The sequence below is a fragment of the Vulpes lagopus genome, chromosome 8 (assembly GCF_018345385.1).
Source record: "Vulpes lagopus strain Blue_001 chromosome 8, ASM1834538v1, whole genome shotgun sequence".
NCBI classification, from domain to species: Eukaryota; Metazoa; Chordata; class Mammalia; order Carnivora; family Canidae; genus Vulpes; species Vulpes lagopus.
In genome coordinates, this window is record NC_054831.1 from 128,797,382 (window position 1) to 128,815,488 (window position 18,107).

Below are 18,107 nucleotides of genomic sequence, written 5' to 3' on the forward strand. Positions count from 1 at the left end.
CTCCCTCTGCCTGTGTCTCTGCCTCTCTCTCTCTCACTGTGTGCCTATCATAAATAAATTAAAAAAAAAAAAAAATAAAAAAAAAAATAAAAAAAAAAAAAGAAAGAGAGAGAGAGAGAGAGAGAGAGAGAGAGAGAGAGAAGGGCGCCCAGGTGGTTCAGTCAGTTAAGCCTTAAGTGTCTGCCTTCAGCTCAGATCATCTCCCGGGGTCCTGGGATCAAGCTCTGCATCAGGCTCTCTCTACTCAGCTGGGAGCCTGCTTCTCTCTCCACTCTGCCCCTGCTTGGGTACACACACTCTCTCTCTCAAATAAATAAATAAAATTAAAAAAAAATGAAAGAGAGAGAGAGAGGGAGGTGGGGATGGAGGGAAGGGGCAGAGGGAGAGAGAGAATCTCAAGCAAGCTCCCTGCTGAGTGCGGAGCTCTACGTGGGGCTCGATCTCACGATCCCGAGATTATGACCTGAGCCAAAATCAAGAGTCGGACGCTTCACTGACTGAGCCACCCAGACAGCCCTGGTGATTATGATTATTAACATCCCATTCTACCTCCAGTTAACACTGGGGGTACACCGTGAGCTGCTGTGTGCCTCCTGCCCTTCATCCTTTCCTGTCCAGCTTTAACCAATGTGTGCTCCAATGAAGACAATACACAGAAAGCCCTGGAACAGGGCCTGGCACATAATAAGCGCTGACTAAGTGAGAGCTATATTTATTGTTTTTGTTTTAATGTAATAAAACAGCCCGGGGTTTGGATTCCAGCCCCACCCACTAAGCTAGCTGTGTGACTCTGGGTAAGACATTTAACCTCTCTCAGCCTCAGTTTGCTTATCTGTGAGACAGGGATAATAGCTGTGTGGGAGATTTCTTCGCTGATGAGGGTTGCTGTAGGACAAAAAGACTCCAGCGATCACGATGATCAGCACAATAAAAGTTTCTTCCGTGTGGTGCAAAGAGCCCGAGCGCGGTGCCAGCTGTGGCCTGGCCTCTGAGTGCCAGGCTCCGTACCGTGGGATGCTGCAAGAGCCGCATTTGCACGGCACTTTACAGTTGGTGTGAAGGGGCGGTGGCGGTCCCCCCTGCTGCATCTCCCCGTGGTGCAGTGCTCATGCCTGGAACCCGGCACTTGGCTCTACCACCTGATTATATGGTTATGTGTCAGCCTGGCTGTCCCCCTCCCCTAGACCGGGAGCTCCTGGAGGGCAGGCAGGGATCGATTCACTGCTGCACCTGGCTTGCCTAGCCTGGGGACAGGCCCAGGGTGGGCGCTGGCATTGTGTCTGAGGGGTACGGGGAGGCCACCCTCTCACCACCTGTCTTTCTTGGTTCTTGCAGGTGGGAGGAGGAGCTTGCCAAGCGCATGAACCTGCAGACCATGGTGGACACGCTGCAGGAGGTGAGCACCTCAGAGGTCCCCACCAAGAGGGGCTTGTGGGAACCACATGGGTAAGGGGCACAGTCTCCACAGGGCAAAGTCAGAGGCCACTCCCAGGTCAGCCCCTGCACTGTGCAGCCTCCTGCTGCTTCAGTCCCTCCTCCATGGAGCCACGAGGCCTCTTCCTTGTCCCCTGCTTCGGACCTAGGAAGGGGCTGGCACAGCGTTGCAAAAATGCTCGGGGACGGGAGTTGGGAAGCCTGGGTCTGAGTTCCAGTGCTGACCCCTGCGTGCTGGGTGATGGTCCCCTGACTCTTTCCCACCCTCTATTATTCCCCACCAAGTTCAGGACTGGATGGTCTCTGAGCTGCCCTACCCCCAGCTTGCAGGACCCGACTTGGGGTGGAACACCTTGGAGAGGGTGGGGGGGCCTCTCACCTGGGTGGGTGAGAACATCCTCTTGGGGTCCTGGCTCAGGAGCTGTGTCTGGGCTCCGCTTCCCACACACCTCCTGGGTACCCTGGGCAGCAAGCTTTACCTTCTCGGCCTCTGAATAGCGACCCCACGAGAAGGCAAGGGAAAGTTCTTCCAAACATTTAAAAAATTGCTTTCCAATATTTAAGGCACTGATCTACTAAGAGATAGAATAAAATAATGTCAATATGTAGAAGGAAAAGGATGAATGTCTGTCCCCCCTCTTTGTTTTATAACAGAAGTTTTTTTAAATTTACAAACATGACACATTCACAGGTCAAATATTTGGAAAATTCAGAAAAGTACAGAGAAGAAACTAAAACTCTCACTTCCATCTACCCCTGCATGTCGACAAATTGCCGGGTGACCTATTGGTCTTTTCTGTGCAAAGACACACCCACTGTACATGAGTGTGTCTGGTTGGGTTGACACACGTAGCGTTGCCGTTTTTGAGATGGGAGATGGTCATCTATTGGCGATTTTTTTCACATGGACCAACCTCATATTTTAACCTGCTGGAATCACTTGTTATATTAACCTGCTCTTTGTTTCTTCACATCTGCTGGGCATTTTTCCATAGAATAAATATTCCTTTGAGCCGCGTTTTAAGCTGAGTGGTGCCCTGCAGCGTACTGGGCTCAGCGGGAAGCCGGGCCGGGGTGAGGTCCTCTGCACCCGTTCCCCGGCACGCAGGGGTCTGGCCTGGTTGGACATCAGGTGTCCAGCCCCTCCTCCCCCTCAGGGAGCCTGGTCCCCTAAGCCCTCCCCCGTCTCTGTCCTCCCTAGGCGGCGCAGGAGGCTGAAGCCATCCAGGAGGAGATGAACGAGAAGATCGAGCGGCTCAAGGCCGAGCTGGTGGTGTTTAAGGGGCTCATGAGTGACGTAAGTGCCACCGGCCGCCACCCCAGGCGTCATGACACCCTTCACACCCATCATGCAAAATGCTTCTTTCACTCCGAGGCTCCAGAGCTCGGCTTCTAGTTAGACTCCTGGCTGGCTGCGTTTGCCATAAGGATGACGGATGCATCGGAGACCAGCCCCCACCCCCCACCCCCTTCCGCTTCCCTTGGTCTGAGTAGAGCTGCATTAATCTGCTGCTTAACCCATCCCGCCCTCCCCGGGGCTCCCCGACGGTCTGTTTGTGTTCGCTCCGACTCGTCCCAGCTCGCCACTCTCGAGGGCGGGTGCTGGCCGTGGGGCTCGCTGTCTGGGGGCGCTGGAGGGCCCTGGCGGCAGGTGGAAGGAGGCCCCTAGGTCTGGGCTGTGTCCGCCCGAGAGGCTCCCCGGGCCAGCGGCCTGCAGCAGGGTTGCTTTGTAAAGTTGGGGATGGCCCGCGTATGCATCCTTTCGAAGACCGGAACCCCTCTCTCTGAGTGACTGTGGGTACAGGGAGCTGTCGGCCACCTGAGCCTCCTTCCTGCTGGGGACCCGCGTTTCCTGCCACCTTCGAGCAGCGGGTAGCATGTAGGGGGGAGGCCGCCAGAAAGGGTGGGTGACGGCCTGGTGTGGCTTCTGGTCCTGAGGGCCGAGGAGCCGGGTGTGGCTGGAAGCCTCCGGGGGCCCCAGGTGGAGTTCCACCTGACTTGCCCTCATTGGGGTCCTCGGGGACCCCCCTCATCTTCGGCGATGCCCCTGCTGTCAGCCACGGGTGGAATCCTGGGGTGAGGGCACCCCCGTGGCAGGCCCTCTGTGTGGGGGACACGTGGGGCACGCGGGGTGGGAGAGAAGGGAAGGAAGTCTTTCAACAGTGGGAATTCTTTCTTTTTCCTTTGCTCTGACAAAATGACCACCGCACTGTGTCTGTCGTGAGGATGCCTTCCAGCCCTTAGGGAGGCTGGCAAACAGGGTCTCACATGGTCCACTCAGCGCCAAGGCCTGTAGCTCCCACCACCTCTCCACCCCCCCAACCTGAGCAGCGCTGGCCCCGCCCGCCCCGCCCCCCAGAAGCTCCAGGCCCCCCTCGGACTCCGGGCTGTGCACCCCGCTGCCCAGCAGGAGCCTCGGAGCGACTCCCCGCCCCGCCCCCCAGGCTGGCTCCCACCCTTGCTCACGTAACCCCCCTGCTGTCCTCCCTGCAGCCCATGACAGACCTGGACACAAAGATCCAAGAAAAGGCCATGAAGGTGGACATGGACATCTGTCGCCGGATCGATATCACGGCCAAGCTGTGCGATGTCGCACAGCAACGGAACTCGGAAGACGTGTCCAAGATCTTCCAGGTGAATAGGGTCACCCTGCTCACCAGCCGCCACTCCCCCCTGCCACCGCCCCCTCCCAGAGTGCCCGGCCTCCCCCTGCATGGCCAGGCGCTCTTCCCCTCACGTCCCGCCCACTCCCCTTCCCCCAGAGCTAGCCTTCGCCCCAACTCCGGCTTCCCCAGGACAACCTAGAATCAGGGACTCGCCGACTCGTAGGCTCGTCAGGCTGCGTCATCCAGGCTGAGTGCTTCATCCTGTGGCCGAGGAGGACACCCGCCTGGGGGTGGGGGCGTGACATGATGGGCTGGGGGGCAGATAGAGCTGGGACTGGAACTCAGGTGTCCTGACCCTCAGGGGCCGATCCATAGGCCCCGCCGGGTGCCATCGCCAAGGTTGGGAGCCGTGGCCCGGCGGTGGGAGCCCCGGAATTCCTCAGAGGATCTGTTGGCCTCTGTTTTTCCTTCCCACTGAAGAGTGTCCCAGTACCCACCCCCGGCTCTCAGTGAGCAAGTGTGTGTCCCGGGAGAAGGCCATGGGGCAGTTGGCACCGGTGGGTTGTCCTCCAGGGAGGGCTGGGGGCTAGTCCAGCGGCCCGAAGGGCCCGTGTCATTCTCTAAAGGCTGCTTCTGGAATATCGGGTTGTGGTTTGGCTTTTGCTTGAGCCCAGGGCAGTCTAGTGTGTTGTCGCTTTGTGTGACCTTGGGCGTGGCGGGAGAGATCACGGGCTCTCCACCTCTGTGCGGTCTTGCTGCCCCTCTGCTGGGAAGCAGGGTCGACCATTCCAGGCCTTGTTTGGTTTGCTCGCGTCTTGTCTGCTTGGAGTGGAGGAAGCTTGGTGAACCTCGGGCTGCCTGCCCATCGCCTTTGCATGTGAGCAAGAGGGCTCTGAAGCATGGAGCCCTCTGGGCCTCGGTGAGGGCTTCTCCATCTCTCTGGCTGGCTCTAAGACATCCCAGGCGACTCTGTGCCTGGCTCTGGCCCACTCCTCTCCCCAGATCATGGGGCTGCTGCTCTGGTGAAGGGCCGAGCTGAGCAGGCCCAACCACCGGGGGAGGGAAGGGTCCAGGCTGTCTATCCTCTGTCCTGCATGTGTCCCGCCTCACGCTTCCTGCTAACGCCGCCTGCTTCTTAGAGGAGCTCTGCATCTTTCCCGGCAGTGGCTGCCCCAGCCACGCTCCATCCATCCCGTGGGATGCCGTCTCCTTTCCCAGCCCACCCTCCCTCCCAGCAGGGCCTCCCACTCACTCACCTCCATCTCTTCCTTTCCGGGTCAGGTGGTCCCCAAAAAGAAAGAGCGTAAGGTGGCTTCGGACGATGACATCTCCGAGCAGGACGGGGAAGTGAACCGGTTCTCGGACGACGAGGTCGGCTCCATGAACATCACAGACGAGATGAAGCGCATGTTTAACCAGCTGTGAGTACCTCTGCTGCCCCGGCCCCCCTGCTTCCCGGGGCTCCACTCCTTTTCCCCAGATTGCTGGGGCTCGGGTGGCAAACCAGTGGCCTGAGCTGAAAGTCGCCTGCACATGTGCTTTCTCTGGCCAGCGTGGTGTTCTGAAAGAATGTGCGTTTATTCTCAATGTTTATAATTTGGGGAGTTTTACATTTTCAGAAGAGGCTAAAGGGTAGTGGTGGTCCTGTCGGATCAAGCCTTACACTCCCCCCAGTTGTCCTTGGGGTGGGATCGCTGAGCTGGTCCACACACCAGGGCCCACCAAGCTGGCTGGGGGAGGGCCCCCGACATCCACTGAGCATCTTCCGTCTGCAGGGTGCTTTACAGATGTGATGGTCAACTGAGGACGTTGGAGCCTCACCTCCCGCCCCCCCCCTTTTTTTTTTTAAAGATTTTATTTATTTATTCATTTTACACCCCTTTTGTATGTGAGGATGCTGAGACTCCCGGAAGGGAAGCCTCTTGGCCAGGACGGCTCCCCTGATACAAGCAGAGCTGAGGTTCAGAGCCAGGCCTGTGTGTCGCCTGTGTCCTGTCACTGAGACGCTGTGGGCTAGTGGCAGAGAGGGGGGCTGGCTGTGGTCAGTGGGGGGCTGGAGCCGCCCCGTACCAGCTCATGCATGTCCGCCCACTCCAGGTTCAGTGATGGCACAGAAGTAGCTTAAAATTTGCCATAGTGGGAAGTGGGCAAGTACGTGCCCCTAGGGCTCCCCTCCCTGCCCTTCCCTTGCTGAGAGCCGGTTTATTACAACCTCACTGGGGGTAGTTGCCCGGGGCAGGGGGGCCCTGTAGCCTTGGCCTCTCTGGTGCCACAATCTCAACGTGGATCCATCTTTGACTCTAATCCACCTAGTGCCCTAAAGGTGGGTAGGGGAGGGGACAGGAGGGTGGAGCTGAGGGCCTGGAGACAAAGAGTTGGGCTGGGACAGGGTCTCTGGGACCCATATTTGTTTCCAACTGCCCCCCTGGCTTGTTCTTGCCTGTTCTCTCGCCGGAGCCCCTTGCAGTTGGGGCACCTGAGCCCTGAGAACTCAGCTTTCCCCGAGACTCTGAGTTTCTGACAACAGGGCTACGATTGAGCTCTTGGTTGGCTCTAAGGAGCCATCACAAAGCCCCACAGAACCCCTCCAGGGTGGGGATCGGGGGCTCGTCTTTCAGCAGGTGCCTCTGACATTGTACTGGGTTTAGTACAGGACACAGGTCTCCCCTGATGCTTCCTGCAGAGCTCTGAGGCTGGCTTAGCATTACAGAGACCAAAGACCACTCGGCCCAGCCCCTTCACATTCAGATGGGGAAACTGAGATTAAGAGGGATGTGCTAGGAGTTGGAGCAGAGCCCCTGACTCGCGGCTGAGTGCTTTGTGCCCCACTAGCTGTCTTTGTGCTCAGAAGATAGTCCCCCTCTGCTCTCTCTGCAAACCATCCCTGCCCTGGTCCCTTCGCTGCTGAGCCGGGAGACTCTTAGGGCCACAGGAGTCAGACCCGGGCAGGGATGGGTTTGTGTGACTCTTCCTTGTGCTTGCCGTTCCCTGGAAACAGAACTGAGGTGGCCCTGTGTTTTGGGGGCTTGCTGTTGGCGCGTGACAAAGAGACTCCTGATTCCATCTTTTGATATCCCCTGTAAAAGTCATACTCTCCTCTTTGGGCGATGAGAGGGGCTTTGGAAGAGAGCCCTTGGCTGGATCCAGAGTGCCGGGCATGCCTGAGCCCAAGGCGGGGTTGTCCACCCCACAGACCCAGGCTGGGCTCATTTGGGCGAATTAAAGGGCTTCTCTGAAGAAATTGTCCCGTTTTTAGAGAGTCGCCAAGGGCTAGTTAGGCTGCCTGGGAATGGGGCGAGCTGAAAGGAACAGTCCCAAGAGCCAGGTCTGGGGACTCCACCTGCAGCACTACTGTTGTATTGTGGGGCCCAATACAAAAACGGGTGCCTGGTGTTGACAGGTTGGAACTAGGTTCAGTATCCAATCAGATCTGTCAGATTTTAAAGTTATCTTGGTTTAAAAAAAAAAAATATATATATATATATATATATATAATATCTCCTCTGATTGCCCCAGCTCCAGCCAAGGCCATGCTGACCCCCCCGGGCAGGGCCCTGGCCCCCTCCCACCGTCCTCTCCGCTGGCTCTGCACCGGCCGAGACCCAAGCCAGAGGCTGCCCCCGGGGAGTTCCACTGAAGTCTTTGAATCATGTGCCCCGTGTCAGGGCTGTTTTGTTGTGATCAAAATCTGTTGCTTGGGCTTCAGACCAAGGAGAAGGGGAGGAATTTGCTACTCTGCCTGCGCGCTGGCCAGCTCCTGAGCCCGCCCTCCTGATCTTCCGACCCCTTCCTCTTGCCCGTCTCCCTGTCCTTTCTGGCTCCCTGTTCCACAGCTGGGGTTTTCCTTCAGATCCCAGACGCTAGAAAGGAAGTGAAGTCAGCGGTTGGGTATGTCTTGCAGCGACGGTGGACCCCAGGGGCTAATCTGGAGCCAGGCTGGGCCAGCAGCGCCTTGTTCTGCAGCACTGGTCCCGCGCTGGCCCCAGGGCTCACGGAGCCGCCCAGAGGCTGTGCCAAGAAGCCGCTTTCAGTGGGGGACCTGGCTCCAGGTCAGCTCCAGGAAGCTTTTAACCAGAAATTCTTCTTGGGCCCTGACCCGTGGCCCCCAGCCTGACCCATCGTGGGAAGGTCGGGAGCACTGCCCTGGATGACCAGGGGGGAGTTGACGGAGAGCCCTGGGACCCACAGTCTCCTCTGTGGCTGATTCAATAGATCAAATGATTTAACCCCTCAGATGTCAGCCTTCCCATCTCATCGAGTTCCCCTTCAGCTGGGGGAACCAGGGCAGCCCCAGAAACCCCTCAGTCCCAGGCAGGCCGTATAGGGCCTGTTTTGTTTATATAGTTTCAGAGACCAGGGAAGCCCTGACATCACTCAGGCTTTGAATTCAAGCCCAATTTCCAGCACGTATTGGTCTAGAAGTCCCCCTAATCCCTTCGACCTTCAGTTCCTTGCCTGTAAAGTGGGAATAATCAACACCCTCATCTCATAGGGATATTGGGAGGAGGGAATGAGATGCAGTTTAGTACATGCTTAGCAGCCAGTCCCGCATGCGCAGCACATAATGGGTGTTTGGTGTGTTTTCCTGGGGAGGAGAGTGCTGCAGGAGACACCTGGTTTTCTGCCCCAGGTTCTGTTACCGGCTAGCAGTGTGACTTTGGACGAGTGGGTCATTCTTTCTGAGCTGCAGCTTCCTCCCCTGTAAAATGGGAATGATATCAACCTTTCCACGTTTGTGGAGATTATATAAATCGCCTCTTGCAAAGTAGGAGCTCCAGAAATGAGCTGTCACGTGAAAGCAGACAGCTACCAGGTTGGACTTGAGGGACACCTGGGTGGCTCAGTGGATGAGCATCTCCCCTCAGCCCAGGGTGTGATCCCGGGGTCCTGGGACCCAGTCCCGCATCGGGCTCCCTGCATGGAGCCTGCTTCTCCCTCTGCCTGTGTCTCTGCTTCTCTCTTTCTGTCTCTCATGAGTAAATAAGTAAAATCTTTAAAAAAAAAAGAAAAAGAAAAAGGTTGGACATGAGAATATCGTTAGTCTCCACTGATGAAAGCCTGGCATCTTTAAAAATATATATTTTAAATGGCACAAGGAATAGGTCACTACTTTCTGCATTTTAAAAGAGTCGAACACCCCCGGAGAAGGTGCGTGTCCCCTGTGGCCGGCCGCCTTGCAGGAGCGTGCCCGTCGGGGCGGTGCCCCTTTCTTTCCCTGATCCCGGCCTCTGGAGCCCGGCTCCCGGTCAGCCCTGCCCTCCACTGTCATCCCACAGGCGGGAGACCTTTGATTTTGATGATGACTGTGACAGCCTGACGTGGGAAGAGAATGAAGACACACTGCTGCTCTGGGAGGACTTCACCAACTGCAACCCAACCATCGACCTGCAGGGCGAGGTGAGCTCCCCACCTGGCTGCCCAGAGGCCAGCCAGCTCTCCCCTGTCCCCGCTCACTCCCGGCAGCCCGCACCACCTGGCTCATTCGTCCCCTTTGCTCTGTGTCCCCAGCAAGAGGAAAATTTGGGCAACTTGATCCATGAAACAGAATCCTTCTTCAAGACGAGAGACAAGGAGTACCAGGAAACCATTGGCCAGATCGAGGTGAGGACACAGGCTCCCGTGAAGTGGGGTCTCGATGGCAGTTGAGGGGGCCGGGGGCTGGCAGGGGGAGGGGGGGCATCCACAAGGTCATGAGTTGGAGGCTTGCGGTTCACTGGCTGGTGTTGGGGGGGGGTCATACCCCTCCTACAGCCTCGATTTTTCTCAGGTTGAAAATACATATCATGGGGGTAGTGATCCCTGTCTGTCCCAGAGAGGTTTTTTTTTTTTTCCTTCTAAGTTATTCAGTGGAGACGGTGATCCCAAATAATGAGAGAAAATGTGTGAGTGACATGGAGTGATGCTAGGCACTGAGCAAGCCTCCCTGGTACCCACATGCCCGCTGTACGTGCCTAAAGGTAGCTAGGTGCCTCCAGCCCACACAGTGGACACCGTGTGCCCCGTTAGGCAGAGGAAGAGATGAGATTGAAGGAGACCCAAGTGGCTTGCCCAGGGGCCTCCAGTTGGGGAGCAGCCTTCGAGCCTGCTGGCTTGTGCTCTAGAGCCTGTGCGCTTGCCCCCGTCCTTCACTGATAGTGAATGCTGCAGAAGGAGCTGGCCAGCTCCTTCCCTGGGGGATGTGGCATTGGTAGAGGAGAAGAGGCAGAAAGATGACGGAGACCTGAGAACTTTCCTAAGCAAGGCCTAGACAGTGGTGTGGGAATGCCAGGCGGGGCGGAATTGGCAGGCCGAGTGGAAGCTGCCCCTTTGGAGGCTCAGCAACCGTCTCCCTTTCACTGGAAGCAGTTCTGCAGGCCAGGGGGTCAGCATGTGGAGGAGGGCAGAGGGCGTGGTGTCCCTGGGTGGCTTTGGTGCCGTCACCACGGAGGATGCGCGGAGGAAGTGGCCGAGGGTTCCCACGTGACGGTGATTTGGCCTCACCTTTATCCTGCATTGGGTCCTTTCAGCTGGAGCTGGCCACAGCCAAGAGCGACATGAACCGACACTTGCATGAGTACATGGAGATGTGCAGCATGAAACGTGGCCTGGACGTGCAGATGGAGACCTGCCGTCGGCTCATCAAAGGCTCTGCAGACAGGTACCCACCCCCGTCCTTCTGGGGCATTCAGTCATTGTGTCCCTGGGGGGAGTTTGTGGGGCTGCAACCTGCAGCCTGGCCCATTTCACCTGCCCATCCGTCCATCCATCCGTCATGCACCCATCCATGCACCCAGTGAGTATCAGTCACCCACTGTGTGCTGGATCACCGACGTGTCTGATTTCACGTGACTCCCCCAGCGGCCCTGCCCCCACTGATTCAACAGCTACTTGTCATGTCGAAGGCCTGCTCTGTGCCAGGCCGTGGGGACAGTGATGAACGGAACCGCCACAGCCCTCTCGGGCTCATGCCCCACTTTTTGCCGAATTGCTGGGTGGAGGAGGGGCGTGGGGCACTCGTCTCCACCACTGCTGATGGGGCTCAGAGATGTCCACGGGAAGCAGTTTCCTTCCTTTCCTGTCTTCCCACCAGGGGGTCTGTCTCCCGGAGACTGACATGCATCAGGCCCCTCGTATTTGCCAGAAAACGCCAAAACAGAGACAGAGCCCCCCTGCCTTCAAGGGACACACAGCCTTTCTGGGAGAGACAGATATGCCAACAATAAAATGAGAAGATACACGTAGGAAGCTGGGCACAAAGCACAAATATGTTCATTGTAATCCTTTTATCGTGACTGTGGTTCAGGCTATAGAAGAGGGAGACGCAGCTCAGTGGAAGCTGTGGGGGTGAGGGGGAGGGCTTAGCTCTGTCGTACCTTAAACTCAGCTGTTTCCACAGAACCTACTGTCGTCCCCTCTGTGTTCAGACGGAGGAGCAGGTTAAACAGTTTGCCCGTGGCCCCCCCCGGCTCTTCAGTGATGGGGCCAGAATCCCAACCCAGTACTGTTAGCCATTGTCCCGTGTGGCCTCCCTTTGAGCTCTGAGTTCATTGGGGTTTGCTGAGCACCTACTATGGGCCCAGACCTGTGTTAGGTGGCTAAGAGAGTAAGAACCCAGCTAGATCTGTGGGTCCTGCTCCCAGGGAGCTCTCAGCACCTGGAGCAATGAGAGGCAGCACAGGGGATCCCCGAGAGGTCTCGAGGGCCGCATTCAACTCGCCAGCCTAGCTGATTCCAGGGAAAGCAGAGCGAGGACAGGGTCTCCGGGCCCAGGATACTGCTCTGGGGTTAGATTTCAAACAAGCTGCGGCTCCGTCTTTCCCGCCCCTTGGATCCTGTCAGGAGTCCCAGGCTGCCCTCCCAATGACCCCCGTTTTCCCGTGCCTTCCAGGAACTCACCGTCCCCCAGCTCCGTGGCCAGCAGTGACTCAGGAAGTACAGACGAGATCCAGGATGAGTTTGAGCGGGAGGCGGACGTGGAGCCCATGGTCAGCTGATGATGGAGGCCCCCCGTGCGGGCTGGTCTCGGTGATGGGGCCTCTGCTTCCTCTCCCCGCGGGGCCGGGAAGGCTCCTCGGAGTGGGGGTCCGGTCCTCACCACACAGACTCCCTCTGCCCTCCCTTGGCTGGAGGCCCCAGGGGACCGCTGCTTCCTCCCTTCCACCCCACCACCAACCAGTGCCCCTTCTCCATCCACCCACCCACCCACCACCCACCCAAGGAATGGTGCTGTCAATTTCTATCGTTCTCCACATTACAAATGTAGACTTCTGTCCGGACGATGCAGTGTTAACTGTGCCTTTTCCCTTAAGCTGAGCCACTTTGAGCTCCAAAGAATTCTTCCTAGCAGGTGTTTTTATACAAAACTCTAAGGTGAGGGCGGGGCCCCAGGCGTGGGATCATGTGGATGTCTACCCTCCCACCTGCTCCTCTGATTGGCCATGACCTCTGCCCTCCCTGCCTCTGCCTGGCCAGTGCTGACCTTGGGGTGGTCCACCTACCCCCCCCCCCACCCGCACCCCAGGAAGGAGCCGTTTGCCTGTGCAACCTTTCCAGGCCTGGGCGGTGTGTGTGGGGGGTTACCCCGACCCCCATCCCCCACCCCAAGTGTTTTTTTTACTTACTTACCGACCGAGAGAAAAGATGGAAGGAGGGAGGGCAGACAAAATTTTATTTTCTTTTTTGGATCGAGTGGCGACGCGGAGGGACAAGGCACCGTGGGGGAAAGTGGAATCTCACTGTGTTTAAACTACTATGCAAAAAAAACAAAAAACAAAAAACAAAAAAAAAAACAAAAAAAACAACCCACAAAACAAACAAACAAAAAAAGCAGCTTGCCTTATATCATTGTGTAAGGTCGGCCCTTGCCCAGACTCCTGGTGTTGTCCTGGAGCTGGGAGGGAGGCCGAGGCAGCCCCCCCCCAGGGTGAGCACCCGCTGGGAGGGGGCGGTTTGTCAAGGTCGATGGTGAGGCTGGGGGTGGGGGTAGCCTGCAAGGCCATGGCTCACCCGACTGCTTGCTTTCTGGGGACCTCTGTGCGGTGGGAGGGGTCTTTTAGTGCCCTGATGACTTGATGTTTTTTTCTCTCCCTTCCCAGCCAGTGATAAGGGGCTAGAGATCTGTAATTTCTCTGTGAGAAAGTCTGAAGGGGGCTAGGCCTGGCGTCCACCCCCCTCCGCAGCGGAGCTGGGTTCCCACTGCCTGCCGCCGTCTTCATGGGGTCGCCCACCATTGGGCCACTGGCAGGCCCTGGAGAGGGAAGGGGAGCCGTGGGGGGCAGCGAGGGCAGCTGGCGGATCAGAGGTGTGGCAGGAGCCGAGCTGGAGTGAGAGCCATCCTTTGTTCTGCTCATGGACACATGCAAGCCTGTTTCCATTACTTCACTTGATTGACCGACCAGTGGGGAGTTCATCTGAGCCAGTATCTCCCCAAGACTTAGGTGGGCCTGTGTCACAAGGCACTGGGTTGAGGCCACCTGCCAAATCTCAGCTTGGAGCTAGCCGAGCGGGTTTTGCTTTTTTCTTTTTTTTTTAAGGATTTTTTTCTGTACCCACTCCTGTGGGTGGGATTGCCCATTTTTGTTTCTTGATTGGCCCAGGAGCGCCCCCTGGAGGTCAAAGAAGCGACACGTGCCCGAGGACCAGAACTTCCCACCTCCTGCTCTCCTGCGGAAGGCAGAGGAGGGGGCTCTGGCTTTGGATCAGATTGCAGCCCCCTGCCCTGTCTTTCTTCCTCAGGGTACCGGCGACCTGTAAGGGCCTTCTCTCTCTTCCGTTTCCCCACCTGTTTTGCAGTCTTAAGACCATTGTACATAATATTCATATTATATATATATAATACGAAGTGTGTATTATATATATATAATATCCATACATATATATATGGAGAGAGAGCGTGCGTGTGTTAGTGACTGTATGTGATTTTTATTTATCAGCACTTGGTGGCCTTTATTGTGAGTTTGTTTCCTTTTTATTTCTGGTGGTGGTGGTGAGGGAACCTGCTGGTTCCCTGTGGCAGTCTGGCAGCCAAACAGTCCCTGGGCAGGTACGTGGAGGGACGGTGGCTTCAGAGGAGAGCCAGCCCCTTCCCCTCCTCCTCACTGACCCTTCTTCTAAAGGTTACAGGGTTCAAACGTAGCTGACTATTCTTGTCATTAGCGTTATTGTTGTTTTCGTTTTAGTTTCATCTTAACCAAAGGTGATCAGAGCCAGTCGGGCTTGGACCTCAGCTGCTGGAAAGATTTTCCGTTTCTGGGAGGACCCCCTCGGGCCTCCTCTGTCCAGGGCTGGGGGTGGGGGGGGTGATTGAAGGTGTGGTGTGGGAGGCAGAGCAGAGGCCGGCCCCAGGGGTGGTTCTCAAGGTGGTGGGGAGGGTGACAGACCTATCTTTAGTGTTAAGACATAAGGTGACAGTGTAAGTATTGGGGGGGGGGGGGGATAACCCAGGTGACCGTGGCAGTCGGTGTCCGGTGGTATTATTTATGCTTCCCCCCTCGTGTACATAGGATGTTTGTCTCGGGGACTAGGGTGCCCTAGTTTGTCCAGGGAGTCTGGAAGTGGCAGGAGCCAGAGATGGACGCTGGCCATGCAGCCCCTTCCTGCTGCTTTTCTATAGCTGTGCTCCCCTGGGGAGCAAGGATTTGGGGCAGGTGGATGGGCGTGCGGCAGACCTGCCTCCTGGGCAGGGGCGAGTGGCGGGAGGCGGGGAGCCCGGGTCTGGGCCTGGCTGCCTTTCTCCCCACCAAGTTCTTTTTTTGAGTTTGTTGCCAGTGGGCCCTGCTTGTGCCCTCGCCATGAGCCCACAGCTTGCCAAGAAAGCCCCCAACGCTCGCTGGGGCAGCACCAGGTCCAGTTGGGAAGAACTGGTCCGTCCTTTGTAAAGCTGTAAATACTCAAATTTCTATTTCTAAGCCCAGTGTCATATTGACATTGGTATTTTAAGGTCGTTCTCAGATGGGCTCTCCTGCGCTGCCCTCTCTCACTCTCCTATTTTGGGGGGGGGTTTTATAAAAAGAGAGGATTGGGGAGAGGCAGGGAGAAGTAGCTTCCTTTCACCTCCCTGGTTGTGGATCACACACACGCGCACGCACGCACGCGCGCACGCACCTCTGAGACTCCAAACAGGGGAAAAAAAATCATTGGCAAGTGAACACCTCTTGTTTTCTTGTAGCAATATACCTTGAGGTCTCCGAAGGGCCAGCCCATCGCGGACTGAGCTCCGACCTACCGAGAAGCAAACCACTTTGGCTTGGAATGAGGGAGAGGGTGTGGGGTGGCAGGTACTCTATGGTGTAACTTAAGCTAAATGTAATCTATTTATAAAGCAAGAGATTCTCATCTATTTTTATGAAAGGAAAGGGTTTTTAAATCTAGGGTAGGCAGTTATGGTAGCCCCGCGTTCTCCTGTGAACAAGATGCATGTTGCTGCTGGACTGAATATAACCAGTGCCCCTCCCGTCCCCCTGGCCTCACTGCCAGGTCACCTGCACCCATGAGCGGCTTCGGCAGAGCCTAGGTCCCACCTCACCCCACTTCCTTGTTCCTCCACCCCCCCCCCCAGCTCCTTGGTCCTTGAAAGTCTTTGATGGGGGGGGGAACTCGGGGGAGTGGGTGGGTGGTGAGGGATTCAGAATCGAGGTCGGGGAGTGGGGGGAAGATGGGAGATGGGGCACCGGGTGGGGGATGAGCTCTGCTTCAGAGGGTGGGCTCTGGTCTGCCAAGATCCATTTCCGAGTTGGCTGTGTCTGGGGGAGGCTGAGAAGCAGCGGACCGTGGTGGCCATGAGACTGTTGGTTCAGGGAGCTTGCGGCTCCCTTGGGGCCTGGGCCCTACAGGGTCCCAGGCTGCGGGGTCCCAGGCTGTCAGGCAGCCGGAGCAGGAATGGGAGTGCTCCAGGAGACGCCCACCACCCAGCCCCAGCTGTGCTTGCTCCAGGCCTGAGGTCCGGGCTGCAGCCCTTGGTGTGCTCCTCCAGGGCCTGGGGCAGGGACTGGGCACCTGGGGCTTCCTCAGACCCGGGTTCACCATCTCGGCACAATGAGCTCTGGTTCTAGAAGGGCACCCTCCTGGCACGGGGGAGTCTGGGGGCAGCTGGGTGGGTATGGGTCAACGCAAATTCTCTCTGAAAGGGAGCTTCCCTTTGGGTAGAGGATTTCCAGGTTCGGGGTGGCCTGTGTGTTAGTCTTGGGCGAATCCCCCACCATTCCCGCTGCCCGGCCCTCAAAGAAACGAGGCCAGGCACCATCCCCACCCCCCAGCAAGACCCCTTCGTGGACATTTTAGCATCTACCTGATTTTTAGCCCCATCCAGGGAGACTTTGTATCCCGCAGTCCCATCCCACCCCACTGTTGCTGTTTGTCTGCCCATTGGGTCTAGTGTCAAGGGGAAGGGGGAGGGTTTATACTCATTGAAAGACTACTGATCCTACCGGAAACCAACCTGTTTACTGTACTGTTGTAAATATCATGCCCTTTATATCCTGTATATTGGCTTCTTTTAAATAAAGTGAAATGTCTTAGAATTGGTGGTGCTTTCTTCTTTTTCTTTTCTTTTTTTTTAAATTGATAAAATAGTGGGGGGCAGGGGGAAGGGCAAGGGGACTGAGGCATAGACAGGGAAACAAAATAATCAGCCAGTTTGTGATACAATAGGGCAGCCCAGGTGGCTCAGTGGTTTAGCGCCACCTTCAGCCCAGGGTGTGATCTTGGAGACCGGGGATCGAATAAATAAATAAACTCTTTAAAGAAAATAGGGGACATTTCACACCCCCTGTTATATTGGTCCCTCACAACGAAATCTTTGGACGTCCATAAAGCAGGATTTATTATTATACACGCTTTACAGGAGGGGAAGAGTGGGCCGGAGATCCCAGGCCGAGGAACCGGCATCGCCTGGTTTGCAGTTGAGGTCTGCTGGTCATAAAGGCCCTCCCCACCCCCCCACCCCCCAGTTTGTTTAACTTCCTTTCTCGGTGCCCATGAGGGGCTGCCTCGGGGACTCTGGATTTGACACTGTTCTTGTTTTCTTCTTGTTAATGGCCAAACTCGGGGAGACACTGCTTCCTGTGAGCTGCCCTGCCCTCCCCACTAGGGTTGTTTTGAAGGATTCAGACAGGCACCAATTCTAGTCTGTCTTCACCATCTTTAAGACTTGTGGTTAACGGAACTTCCTTTTCTCCCCACTCTTTAGATTTCCCGAAGTGTCTTTAAAGGGTGTGACCTGGAGAAAGAGGAGTAGCATGAAATAATCAGAGCGTTACCCCTCTTCTGTAGACATGGATAAACTGAGACCCAGGGAAGGGAGCTGTTTCCAATGTCCTAGGGAGGAACCACAATCAGCATCAGCACTCTGACTCCCACCAGGTTCTCCTTTAGCATTGGAGGAAATAGAAACATTTATTTTTTTTTCGGAAGAGTGTTTGAAATTCTTCAGCAATTTAAATGGAATGAATCCAGAGGAGCCTGCCATCAAGAAGACTTCAGAATCTGATGTTTTTAAAAAGGAACTTCATCTTAAAAAAAAAAAAAGATTTTATTTATTCATGAGAGACACACACAGAGGAGAGAGAGAGAGAGAGAGAGAGAGAGAGGCAGAGACACAGGCAGAGGGAGAAACAGGCTCCATGCAGGAAGCCTGACACAGGACTCGATCCCGGGACTCCAAGATCACACCCTGGGCTGAAGGCAGCGCTAAACCATTGAGCCACCTGGGCTGCCCTGATTTTTTTTTTTTTTTTTAAGATTTATTTATTTGACAGAGAGTGAACACCATGGGTGGGCCAGGGCCCAGAGGGACAGAGTCTCAAGCAGACTGCGCTGAGTGCGGAGCCTGATGTGAGGCTCCATCTCACCACCCTGAGGTCAGGACCTGAGCTGAAACTAAGAGTTGGTCGCTTAACCAACTGAGCCACCTGGGCGCCCCCAGAATCCGAATTTTAAATAAATCTTTCATGGAAACAACTTTTCCAAAAGAAAACCAAAATTTTCACTCGGGGGTTGGCCGGGGTGGGGAGGGATGGGGGTGGAATGGGGCGCAGGGACAATCGGTTCCAGTGTCGCAGGATTTCTTTTCCTCCGGTGCTCCCCGGTTCT

At 56.1% G+C, this 18,107-nt stretch overlaps 1 protein-coding gene across 1 annotated transcript in view; it reads left to right on the forward strand.

The window, feature by feature from the left end:
* The window catches only part of IFFO2 (intermediate filament family orphan 2), a 48,860-nt gene extending 32,323 nt beyond the window's left edge, over positions 1-16,537 (forward strand). The window contains 8 exon segments of the mRNA XM_041767398.1: positions 1,336-1,396; positions 2,636-2,731; positions 3,928-4,068; positions 5,322-5,461; positions 9,317-9,437; positions 9,549-9,641; positions 10,547-10,677; positions 11,908-16,537. Of these exon segments, the coding sequence (XP_041623332.1) occupies positions 1,336-1,396; positions 2,636-2,731; positions 3,928-4,068; positions 5,322-5,461; positions 9,317-9,437; positions 9,549-9,641; positions 10,547-10,677; positions 11,908-12,013 (889 nt within the window). The 3' untranslated portion in view covers positions 12,014-16,537.
* The last annotated feature ends 1,570 nt before the right edge of the window (positions 16,538-18,107 follow it).